Source organism: Hyaena hyaena, unplaced genomic scaffold (assembly GCF_003009895.1).
Source record: "Hyaena hyaena isolate Hyena2069 unplaced genomic scaffold, ASM300989v1 scaffold_227, whole genome shotgun sequence".
Classification (NCBI taxonomy): Eukaryota; Metazoa; Chordata; class Mammalia; order Carnivora; family Hyaenidae; genus Hyaena; species Hyaena hyaena.
The window spans coordinates 722,826-735,378 of NW_024080859.1; the positions used below are offsets into that span (position 1 = coordinate 722,826).

A 12,553-nucleotide genomic window follows, 5' to 3' on the forward strand; every position below is an offset into this window, starting at 1 on the left:
CTCATCCCCACCGCGATCGGCGTCCCAATCCCCCTCCCGCCCCCCAATTTTCAGATACCCCTTGCAATCCCGCCCCCTTTGGGAACTCCGGGGGGCCTGGGCCTCCCGCCCAACTTCTCTGCGACTAAAATCTCTCTTATCCCTCGACCGCCCCCCACCCAGGCCCGCAGGACCCCTGCCATGGCCCGGTCTTACGGCGGCCGGGTGCTGGCCGCGATGACCCTGCTGGGCATCCCGGCGGCGGTGCTGGCGGCGCTGGGAGCGCAGCTGCTGTTCCAGCTGCAGGCGGGCCGCGCGGAGCTGCGGGGAATGCGCGCCGACGGGCTCGGCCCGGAGCTGGGCGCCGGCCCGGGGCTGCCCGAGGACGCGGCCGGGGCGCTGCTGCCTCTGGCCGCCGCGCTCGCCGCGCTCGCGCTGGTGCTGGGCCTCACCAGCCTTCTGCTCGCCGCGCTCTGCGGCCACCTGGGCGCCGAGCTGGCGCGGGGGCCCGGTCCCGGCAGGTAGGACAAGCCCCTCCACCCCGAAGCCTGGCTGGGGGGCTGGGCGAGCCAGGCGAGCCGCCGCCCGTCTCTGGGCCTCAGCCTGACGGAGGGGCGTGGGGGGGGGGGCTTCCCTCGTCCCCTGTCCCCTTCTCCTTTCTTCCATCCCGCCCTCCCTTCCTCCCCTCTCCCCATCCCCAGCTCCTATCATCCCTCTCTCCCTCCACCCTACAGCAGTTGAAAATTTACCGCAGGTGCCAATTTTACAGATGTGGAAACTGAGGCTCATTGAGGGCCCAGGGTGAGCTAGCTCCTGTGTTGATAGCGCCTGTCATTTAGGGAACCCTAAGCTCTTGGTGCCTCTTGCTTCCCAAGGATTAGCTCAGTGAGGTCCCCCACCCCCTTCTCCCCTAGGCTGCCCGCGTTGCTACCTCCCTTCCTTCCCTGCGTCTCAGACGGTAGGCTGATCTCTCTGGGCTGCCTGGTTTGGAAGTGGTGGGCTAGGTTTGAATTTAATTCTCATAGAGCCAGAGCCTGAGCCGGGGGCGGGGGCGGGGGGCAGTGAATGTAGAGTGAGGAACCTTCCTTGAGTCAAGGACTCGGCTGCCCGGCTGCCCGGCATCCAGGTGTTTCCCTCCAGGTTGCTGGGGAGAGGAGAGCCAGAATCACCGTCCAGGATTCCACGAATTTTTTTTTTTCTAGGAGAGAGAGAGATACACACCGTGAGCAGGGGAGGGTCAGAGAGAGAGGGAGTCACAGACCGAAACAGGCTTCAGGCTCTGAGCTGGCAGTCAGCACAGAGCCCGATGCGGGGCTCGAACCCACGAACCGCGAGATCATGACCCAAGCGAAAGTCGGACGCTTAATCGACTAAGCCACCCAGGCGCCCCCAGGATTCCACGAATTTGAGCGGGTGGGAACTTCTGCCACGGGAGCAGATCCCACCTAAACTGTGTACTATTTAGTGGATAGCATAAGGAGTCAGTCGACAAATATGGGGCGCCTGCAGGGGGCTGACCCATTACTGGGAATAGAGGACACAGCAGGAACCAGGTGGATCCAGACCTGCCCTCATGGGGTAGATAGTAGAGACAACAGGTCAGTAACGTCAAGTGAGGATGAATGCTGGGAAAGGAAGAAAATGGGGTGATGTGGGAAAGAGGAACGGGTAAGTGTTGTTGAGGTGGGACCATTGGGGGAGGGTTGAGCTGAGACCTGAAAGAGGAAAAGAGGCAGAAGATCTGGAGGACTGTGACGGGGGGGGGGGGGGGCCGCATGTGCAAAGGCCCTGGGGCAGGAAAGAGCTTGGGGTGTTAGAGCAAGGTCGAGGTGATTGGTGTGGCTGGAGGGAGAGATGAGGAAGATAAGGGTAAGGAAATCAGAGGAAATAGACCATGCAGGGCTTCTGTGCTGTGGTGTAGACTTTGGAGTTTATTCTGCCTGAGAGAGTTGTGAGCAAGGAGGAGCATGTTCTGACTTAGGTTTGAAATAACCCCCTCCAGCCATCGTGCAAAAATGGTGGGACCAGAGAGGAGGCCGCTTCCACTGTACCGGAGGGAGATGAGTGCTAACGGAAGCTCTCAGAGCCTCCGTTTCCTAAGCCACCAGGAGCGGGGAAGGGAGAATGCACACAGCAGAAGCACTTAGCACAGTGCCCACCTCCAAACTAAGTCCTCAGTCAGTCTCAGCTCTTGGGGATCTCCATGATCTCTGATAGCAAGTTAATCTCAGTTCCTTCGTGTCCCAAATGAGTTTGTGGTGTGTAAAGCACTGGAAGTCAGGTGTCTAGCAAGTGTCCGGGCATCATAGCTGCTTCATGAGTGTTGGATGTTTGCATGGACTGATGTTCATGGAGAGGTCATGGGGGGGGGGGGCACAGTGGATGGATGAGCGGTGAAGGACGGATGAATGGCCAGATGGATAGTCGGTTGGGTCGACTGATGGTGAATGTGAGATGGACGATGGATGGATGGGTGGGTGAAGGATGAGCGGATGGATGGATGGATGGAGAGTGAGGTGGTGAATGGCAGATAGATGGGCAGATGGTGGCTGTTTAAACAAGTGGATAGATGGATCAATAGGGCATTGGTGAATGGCTGGCTGGCTCTACGGTTGAATAATCAATGGGAATAGGTGGATGGGAAGAAGGATGGATGAGTGGGTAGATGGAGAGATAGATGGCTGGCTGGCTGGTTAGGTCCTCGCATAGAACTCAGATCCCCCAAAGCTGGGCCACTCTCCCACCCTCTCCTCCCTGGCTTTCCCCCACCATCCCCACCCCCTGAGCCCTTTTTCTTCCTGCCCCCTCCCTCCTAGGTCTGACTGGTTTCTTTATGACTGCCGCCTCCTCAGACACGTGGCCCTTGGCCTCTTCTGCTGCGGGGTCTCTGTCTACTTAGCAGGTGCGTGCTGGGGGATGGAATGTGGTGGGTAGAGCCCTGGGCTGGAGTGGCTGGGTGTAATGGCCCCATAACTGCCTATGTTTGACTCTCTGCTCTGACACTTTCTTGCTCTGGGACCTTGGGCAGACTCTCTTGTACCCCAGTTGCCTCATCAGTAAAGAGGCATATGGTCCCCACCTTACAGAATTGCTGAGGGCATTCTGGGCGAAACCCCACGAAAGCCCATGAAAGCATCTGATTCCAGTGAGGGGTCCATGAGCAGTAGTTGTCTTCAGAACACTTTTGGATTCATCAGCTTTTCTTTTCTTTTTTTTTTTTAATGTTTTTTATTTATTTCTGAGAGAGAGGGAGAGACAGCGTGAGCAGGGGAGGGTCAGAGAGAGAGGGAGACACAGAATCCGAAGCAGGCTCCAGGCTCTGAGCTAGCTGTCAGCACAGAGCCCAATGCGGGGCTCAAACCCATGAACCATGAGATCATGACCTGAGCCGAAGTCAGACGCTTAACCAACTGAGCCACCCAGGCACCCCTTGTCATCTTTTCTACATTTGGTTTGAACAAAAGCGTCCACGTCCTTGGTGGTTTTCTACAGATAGGGTTTCACAGGTCGGTCCCGGCAAAAACCGTTTGGTTATAAATATCAGAACCTCCAGCTCAAGAATGGCGTACATTAAAAAAAAGAAAAAATGCTTTATAAACCCGAAATGCAGTTGTAAATCATGTGAAACATGAAGCAGAGCAAAAACAAATAACACGGGTGCCCGGAGGACACAACACACTGTCCTTCCTTCCCTGACGTGTAGTAACTTTTCTTAGTCTCTTGCCCACACTTGCTGCCAAAGGAATCAAATCATCAAGTTTCTTTAAAGAGACTCCTGACATCTTCTATTTTGTTCTAATCTTGGAAAATGTGTTGATGGGGCTGCAGATTCAGTGCTGAATCACCCAGAAATCACTGGCACCCCTCTAAGCAACCTGTTTTACTGGAAGAAAATAATACCCAGCTGCATGAAAAACAAAGGATTTGCTCTGATTGCCTTATTCTTATTCCTGCAACAGAGAAATAGATGCTTGGAAGATATATTTACAATCTTTCTTTGTGAGGTGTGAGCCTAGGGTTCATTATGGGAATATAAGGGTATATATGTGTATGTAAACTGCGGGAAATTCTGCCTAACTTTTGTTGTTTGGCTTAACAAAATGCTCCAGATGTGACTTAAAAAAAAAAAAAAAAGGAGAGTGGATGGTGTGACTGGTGTATCTATAAAGATCAAGGGTGTTGTTGACTTCAGGTGCGGCTAGATCCAGGTGATCAAAAGGTAATCAGAAATGCCTCTCGCTTCACCTCTTAACTTGCTATTCCCTGAGAAAGATGCCTATACCTGTAAGTGCTTTCAACACAATGCTTACAACCTTGAGCGTTTTCACAAGCTGGCAAAAAAATGTTGGAGACTTGGAGAATAAGATATGCTCATTCTAATATACAAGAAAACTCACAAAGAGAAACAAAAAGGTAACTATGTCAGCCTCATCAAGTGTTAAATTAAGAATTTGTTCAGCTCCCATTTAGACTCTTTTTGAGGTTAGGTGACCTCACTCAGCAAGAATTCCTGAGCACGTCCAGCGATCATCCAATTATCCATTCGTTGCTAACCAAGAACCAAAAGAGTAATTAAAAAAAAAAAACTTTTAAAAAATGTTTAGAGCAAAAAAGGTCCTTGGCCTCACTTAAATATGTCAAACATGATGCAGTGTGGCATCTCAAAAGAAAGTGTAGAGCTGGAGAAAGCGTAAAAACAGCCCACAAAATGTCAAAAAGTCTTCCATCCACTCTGGGCTTCTCCACTACCAAGTCCCCTGCTGCTGCTGTAAGAAAATTCCTTCCTACCCATATCCCAGACAATAGTCCCAGGGCAGGCTCTGATTGGCTGAGCTTGGATCATGTGATAGCCCTGCACCAATCACTGTAACCGGGGGAATCAATGCTCTGATTGGCCAAGCCTAGTACCATACACATCACTGACGCCAGAGAGGTGGGTCAGTGCTCTTACATTAGCAATCAGGGTGAGGGTCGGCGCCAGACCAGTGGTTCTCAATGGGAACTGATTCTGCTGACCCAGCAGACATTTGGGAATATCTGGAGACATTTTTGGTTGTCATGACAGGGCAGGAGGGAATGCTATTGTATCTAGTGGGTAGAAGCTGCTAAATGTTCTACAATGCACGAGACGGTCCTCATCAAAAAGAATGATGCCAACAAGGCATTGGACAAGCCAACAGAAAACTAGTACAGGTCGGTCCTCAAGGTCAGGTCATCAACTGTCTTGTTCAGACCAGCAAACTGAGGCCAGAGAGGGGCTGTGATTCACTGAAAGTTGATCGCGGGGATTCAGAAAGCCTGAGACCTTGACTTGCAGTCAAGTACACATAATAAGGCATGGAAATTTACCATTTTATAGTAAAATGGATGCGACAACGATGTGAGAGGGTTCGCTAAGTTAAGCTATGTGCCTAGTGTGTTGTACGGGTGTCTGTGACTGCCCCCTGGGGAGCTCTCCAGGGGCAAACGTTTGTGGACTGAGTAAATGAGAGCCAATTCTTTCCCCAGCCCTGTCCATCTACGCCCTGCTGCTCTTTGAGATCGAGACCGGAGCGGCAGCCGCCGCCATCCTCGGAGTGGGCGCTCTGGTCCTGGTGGCGGTACTGACTCACACTCTGCTCCGAGCTGCCCGGGCCACCCGCCGTGGCCTCCACGAACTGTCCCCACCGCACTTTGAGGATGACCCTGTCCGCCCGGCTGAAGTCTCCAAGGCCAGCCCCGGGGCTCAGCCTCAGCAGGGTACCCACCACTGGACCCCCTACTCATCCTTTCCAGAACCTGGGGACCCCCTCAGGCCCACAGGCGCTGCTACAGTGCCTGCAACCAAGGGGGGAGGCCGGGAGGGCAGCCTGCATTTATCCCGCATGCACCGGACAGTGTCAGCGGGCAGAGGGCACTGGGAAGGGATCACCCATGAGATGCGCAGCATGCTGGGCCACAGGCCAGGGGGCTCAGGGAAGGACTCCACCCTGGTGTGAACCCAGGGATTGGGGACCGATATCTGGGGTATCAGGCAGCAGGAAGAGGACTCTGTACAGATAGGTCTAGGCTCAGCCATAGCAGCAGTATAGGTCTCGGCTCAATTCACAGTATCCCTGGGTTTTGTCCTGAAGGTTGCCTCATGGCACAAAATGGCTGCCAGGGCTCCAGCCTTCACTTTCTCTCAGAGGGAAAGGCAGAGGCCAGGGTGGGCTCAGTATCTTCTGAAAATCCTCCTGGGAAGCCTGGGGACCCTCCTGCTTATACCTCATCTGAGAGAACAGAGTCACACGGCCACATCCCCCAGCAGGGGAGGCTGGGAAATGTAGCCGTCCGGATGCTGTAGGCAGGAGGGGAGAGGTGGGCTTATGCAGTGGTTCTCTAAATGTCTCCATCCGTTTTACAGATGAGGAAACCGAGGTCCAGAGAGGGGCAGTGACTCACCAGGAGTCCCATGGCCAGTACTGAGCGTCAGAGGCAGGATTTGAACCCGGGTTCTGTAACCCCCATGCTGCCAACAGTGCAAGTCTCAGACTCTGCAACTTCTTCTGGGCTGTGAGCATTTGAAATCTGTGTGCCGAGCTCAGAGCAACCCGGGGCCACGGGTAAACCTGGAGGGCTGGACCCAGACTTCTGGCTGTGACGGAGGGCTTCGCGGCCCTGTGTCTCACTTTCCTCGTCTATAAAATGGGAACAGAAGCAGCTTCACCTCCTAGGGCTCCTGTGAGACTCGGTGTAAGCCACTGCAGGTGCCTGTGCACAGTAGGTCCTCAATGCATGTCACCCTGTACCATTGTCAGTCAGGGTGCCTGGTGGCAGGAAAAGGCGAGGTCCGTGACCGCTTTCTGGGGCTCACGAAACTGACAAGGCGTGGAGTGGGTAACTCAGAGCCCCAGCGGTCTCCAGAGGCCCTGGCCCCACTTCCGTTCTGCACGACCGTCAAATAAACTCCAACCCTCACTGTCTCCTTTGTCACTTGAGCCACATCCAAACATACTGTGTGGCCAAGCCCAGGCTCAGGGTGATGGGTGGGGTGACAGGAATGGGGGTGGGGAGGCAGAAGTGGGGAGCAAGGGTATGCTCCTTGTAGACCTCATCCACAAATCCTCATGCATATAAATTTCACTGTGGGTGGGGATGCCTGGCCTTCATCCCAACCCCAAATGGACAGAAAGCCCCAGAATTCTCTCAGTGTGTCCCTTCCTGGACCACACAGGTACTCTGAGGCCCATGGAGTAGAGGTGGCTCAGCCACATAGTAGCTTAAAGCCCCCCTAGGACCCTCACCAAAGGACAGAGAGGTGACAGCACCTGGCGGTGGGGGGGTCCCCCCGCCTAACCCCGGCAGGGACCCTGCTGATCAGATAGGCCCGGACCCAGGTGGCCCACTGACTCTGGCTGCCGCCTCCCAGGGCCGCCAGGAGGGCGCAGACTACCTCCTTGCTGGTGGAGTGGAGCGGAGCGATACCCACATGAACATTCCATGTGGCGCCTGATACGTGGGGCACCCAGTCAACATGGGTTCCCGGAGATCCTAAGAAATGTCCATGAAGATGCAATCAGAATAAATGTTGGTGCACCTGACAGGCTCAGTCAGTAGAGCATGTGACTCTTGATCTTGGAGTCATGAGTTCAAGTCCCCACAGTGGGCATAGAGCTTACTTTAAAAAACAAACAAACAAGAGTAAATGTCACATCCTTCTCACGTGCCTGGTTCTGCAGGCACATGCCAGCCACTTTCCTGGCCTCAGTGAATCTTCAGGACAACCCCACTTACAGATGGGAAGACTGAGGGCCAGGTTGTGAGGCCACTTGGTGGCGATGGCTGGAACCTCACAGTGGGCTCTAGGACAGAGCCTGGGATGGGCAGTTTCTGAGGATCCCCCGGAATGGGGCAGGCCCCGGGGACTGGGAGCGGGTGGGAGAGAAGAGGAGGGAGGAGAGGACCACAGCTGCCTGCCAGGGCGGAGTGCCTCAGCCCCTGCACCGGGCAGGGGAACCAGAGGCCGGAGCCCTCAGCCTCGTCGCCAGGGCAAGGACCATGGTGCGGGTGCAAAATTGGAAGCCTCAGAGAACTGAGAACAGACATTCAAACAAACTCTTTCACAAACATGTTCACGGCAGCACTGCTCACACCTGCCAAAAGGTTGGAGCAACCCAAATGTCCCTCAACAGGTATGTGGATTAAAAAAAGACGATCCGTCCATACAATGGAATGCCGTGCGGCCATAGAAAGGGACGCAGCATGGACACGACGCTGCAAGGTGGATGACCGTGAAAACATCACGCTGAGCGAAAGAAGTCAGACACGAAAGGCCACACAGTGTGTGATTCCGTGTGTACGAAACGTCCAGAGAAGGAGCGCCTGGGTGGCTTAGTCTGTTAAGCGTCCGACTTCGGCTCAGGTCATGATCTCACGGTTCGTGGGTTCGAGCCCCGCGTCGGGCTCTGTGCTGACTGCCAGCCCAGAGCCTGGAGCCTGTTTCAGTCTGTGACTCCCTCTCTCTCTGACCCTCCCCTGCTCACGCTGTCTCTCTCTCTCTCTCCTAGAAATAAATAAAACATTAAAAAAATTAAAAAAAAAAAAAAGAAACGTCCAGAGCAGGCAGGTCCATAGAGGCAGACTAGTGGTTACCAAGGGCTGGAGGAGGAGGAAGAGAGTAACTGCTCATGAGGACAGGGTTTCCTTTTCGGGTGATAGGAATGTTCTGGAACTAGACAAGGGTGATGGTAGCAAGACCTTCTCAGTGCGCTAAATGCTACTGAATTGTTCACATTGGAAAGGTGAGTTCTGTGTGATGTGAATTTCACCTCAATTAAAAATAATAATAATAATAAGGAGGCCCTTGCTCTCAGGCTCCCGCAGGTGTGGGTGGCCTCTGAACTAAAATGAGCTTGAACGTGGCACCCCATGAGCTCGAGAGCCTCATCCTGATCTGAGCCCTGCTCACCCTCCTGGGAGACGACACAAGGCTCCCGCTCAGAAGGCCGCCTGGGAGTGGAGCCCAGAGCCCGGCCGAGACGTGCCCCGCCCAGCTTGCTGACTCGGTCCTGGAAGGGACGTCAAGCATCCTCATATCTCAGCTGGAATCAGGTTGGTCCCGGGGCTGGGGCGAAATGCTCAGGCTCCTCTGTGTCCTGCCCTGGGTACCTGATCAGGGTTTGGTGATCCAGGAACTGGGACAGATCTGGCCCAGGCAACAGTCAGGCGACCTGCCGCCTCAGTTTCCTTCTTTATAAAATCAGGTGACCTTGGGGAGCCTGGGTGGCTCAGTCAGTTAAGAGTCCATGTTTGGCTCAGGTCACGATCTTGCAGTTCATGAGTTCAAGCCCCACGTCGGGCTCTGTGCTGACAGCTCAGAGCCTGGAGCCTGCTTCGGATTCTGTGTCTCCCTCTCTCTCTGCCCCTCCCCTGCTCGTGTTCTCTCTCTTTCTCTCTCTCAAAATTAAATAAGCGTTAAAAAGATTTTTTTAATGAAAAAAAATAAAAATTTAAAAAAAAATAAAATCAGGTAGCTTTCTCCACTCCCCCAAACCGCTATGAGGACCAAATCAGAAAGGGTATCGATATCTCCATTAATTTCACGGGCCACGCGAACAAAAGCAGTTGTCGGCATCTGGTGGGATTTAGCGTGTGGACAACGTCTCTCAAAGCTGTAGCCTTGGGTTGGGATCATCAGAATCACCCTGAGGTGATCTGGGGGGTGTGGTTTGTTTATGGGGGAGGTTATGCCAGGAAGTCCCAGAGCCCTTCGGGAGCACCGATGAGTGGACAGTGCCGGGGCCAACCAGGGCTCCCTCCTACTGGGGAGCACTGGCAGACAGCAGAGAGCACAACTAGCAGAGTGCTCCCAACACCAGGGCTCAGGGCTGGGGTGCTTATCCTCTGACCCCCGCCAGGCATTGCTTATAGAGAGATTAACCCCTCATACTTCTGATCTTCCCTATGCACCAGCTGGTCACCTGTGGTCACAGAAGACCCAGGCAAGGTTGCAGATATTTGCTGTGAATGACATTCGTCATGTAGAGATGAACATGGAAGGGATGGATGGGAGGGGGGCACGGACAGCATCGGCTTGAGCTGTGTTACATTTTTGCAACAGCAGGCATGGGTGGGGGGGGAGGGGTCCTGAAAGCACTTTACCACACTATCTCTGGTTGAGAAGAACTATTGATTTTGAGGTGCCCAGCCACGTGCCGACCACCATGCCCGACTCACATAAGCACCACTGTTGTTCCTTTGATACTCTTCACGTCTGCACATGCCATCTACTGAAAGTGGCAGAATGCAGCTGGGGCCCTCTGTGCTGGTGACATTTAAAATGGGAGACCAGATGCCACCTTGAAGGAAATTGCTCAGCACAGCAAGGGGCATGTCACCCCCCCCGAAACTTTTTATAAATATTTTATTATTATTTTAATGTTTATTTTTGAGAGAAGTGAGTGTAAGCGGGAGAGGGGCAGGGAGGGAGGGAGACACAGAATCCGAAGCAGGCTCCAGGCTCTTAGCTGCCAGCACAGAGCCCAATGCAGGGCTCGAACCCACAAACCACGGGATCATGACCTGAGCTGATGTCATTTGATTAACTGACTGAGTCACCCAGGCATCCCTATGAATCTACTTTAAAGCATATTTTGGATGAAATAAGAATTTTGGAAAGACTTCATGAACCCTCCATCTTCAGGATGGTTCTGGGTACAGTGCAAATCAGACCTTAGGCTCTGAAGACCACCTGAGAGGCGCAACTGACTTTATTATGAGGATAGATGGAGCCAGAGTCACACAAATGATACCTGAAAACCAGCGTATTTTCTTTCCCTGACTTAAATATTGTTTGCATGTGTATCAGTTAGCTCTTGCTGCGTAACAAATTACTCCCCAGAAGCCAAAGCTCAAAACAACACACATTTACTTTTATTTTATTTTTTAATGTTGATTTACTTTTGAAAGAGAGACAGAGTATGAGCAGGTGAGGAGCAGAGAGAGGGAGGGAGACACAGAATCCGAAGCAGGCTCCTGCTGTCTCTGAGCTGTCAGCACAGAGCCTGATGCAGGGCTTGAACTCACCAACAGTGAGATGGTGACCTGAGCTGAAGTCGGTGCTTAACCAATCGAGCCACCCAGGCACCCCAACAATGAACCTTAATTATCTGACAGTTTTTGTGGGTCAGGAATTTGAGCACAGCTCAACTGAGCTTCCCCTTAGGACTATGATCTGGGTTTGGCGGGGGTGGGATCTGCTCCTAAGTGCACTTTGTGGTTGTTGGCAGGAGTCAGTTCCTTGTGAGCTGTGGCTCTGAGGGCCAGGTTCCTTGCTAGTGTTGGTGAGAGGCTGCCCTCAGTTCCGTGACACGTGGGCCTCTTTCTAGGCCGGTGTGTTTCATCCAAACCAAGAAAAGTGTCTGCAGTGAGACAGAAGTCCCTTGTCTTGCATACCCTAATCATTGAAGCGACTCCCCATCGCCCTAGTTGTATTCCGGTGGTTAGAAGTGAGTCACTAAGTCCAGCCCACACACAAAGGAGGGGATCACAGAGGCCTGAATGCCAGGACACCATGTCTCTGTGGGCCATCTCGGAAGCTACCTGATATCTCATAAATCCTCTGCAGGCTCTGCCCAAAGACAAATAAAAAGGGCAGGTGTATGAACACGAGGAGACAGGGGTGTTTTCTATACAGCACGAATCCCCTGTGTTCAGTTAGGATTTCCAAACCACCGAGAGTGTGGCGAATAGCTAAGGAATTCAAACTCTGGCAAGAAAAATGGCCAAAATTAACACAATTGACAACGCCAAAGCTTGGCGAAGACACAGAGTCACCAGGACTCTCATTCACTGTGAGTGAGGGGGCGCGTTGGTACCACCGCCTTGGAAGTCTGCGTGGCTGTACCTGCTGAAGCCAGACAGGGGCCTAGCCTACCGCCCCCAATCTCCCCTCAGGGCATCTCCACGATGGGCACGAACGTGTCCCTCAAAAGACACGCTCGGAGTAGCGTGTACAAAAGAGTAGTTCTGCCCAGTGGCCATGAATGAGAGACAACGCAAATATTCAACAGCTGAACACACTACTACATCCATACAATGGACTCCAGCAATGAAATTTCGGCTCAGGTCAATGCTCTCCCGGTTCATGGGTTCAATCCCCGTGCTGGGTAAGGTAAGGACCTTTGAGAGGTAAGTCCCATTGAGATTCCCATTGTAAAGATGGAGAAACTAAGGTATAGAGAGGTTAAGCCACAGCTCAGGGTCACCGGCTAGTGAGCGGTGCAGCTGGGACCTCGTCTGGCCTGTGACACCTGGGTCTCAGTGCCCAGGGCAGAAAGGATGAAGGTTTGGCTCCCTCCTCTGGAGCCCAAGAGGGTGTGAGCTCAGCCAAAGCAGTCAGGATCGATGGGGCCCAAGTCAGGAGCGGGTGGGCGGGCTCCGTGGTGACTCAGGACACCTTCCCCAGCTGTCCTCAAGGCCCTGTGGGACTCAGAGGGTGGGGATTTTGCAGGGTCGGTGGCCTAGCAATGACAGCCAGCCAGTGGGGATCCTAGGCCAGAACGGTTCGTCTGGGGGCCCCTGGTCACCCACGGATGCCCTGGAAAGCGATCCG

General features: G+C 53.4%; 1 protein-coding gene across 1 annotated transcript; it reads left to right on the forward strand.

Moving 5' to 3' along the window:
• The first annotated feature begins 103 nt into the window (after nt 1–103).
• Nucleotides 104–6,009, forward strand: TMEM221 (transmembrane protein 221). The gene is made up of 3 exons (XM_039243410.1): nt 104–500; nt 2,796–2,881; nt 5,488–6,009. The coding sequence occupies exons 1-3, from the start codon at nt 181–183 to the stop codon at nt 5,955–5,957; spliced, it is 876 nt and encodes a 291-aa protein (XP_039099341.1). The 5' UTR covers nt 104–180; the 3' UTR covers nt 5,958–6,009.
• Nucleotides 6,010–12,553: the final 6,544 nt, after the last annotated feature.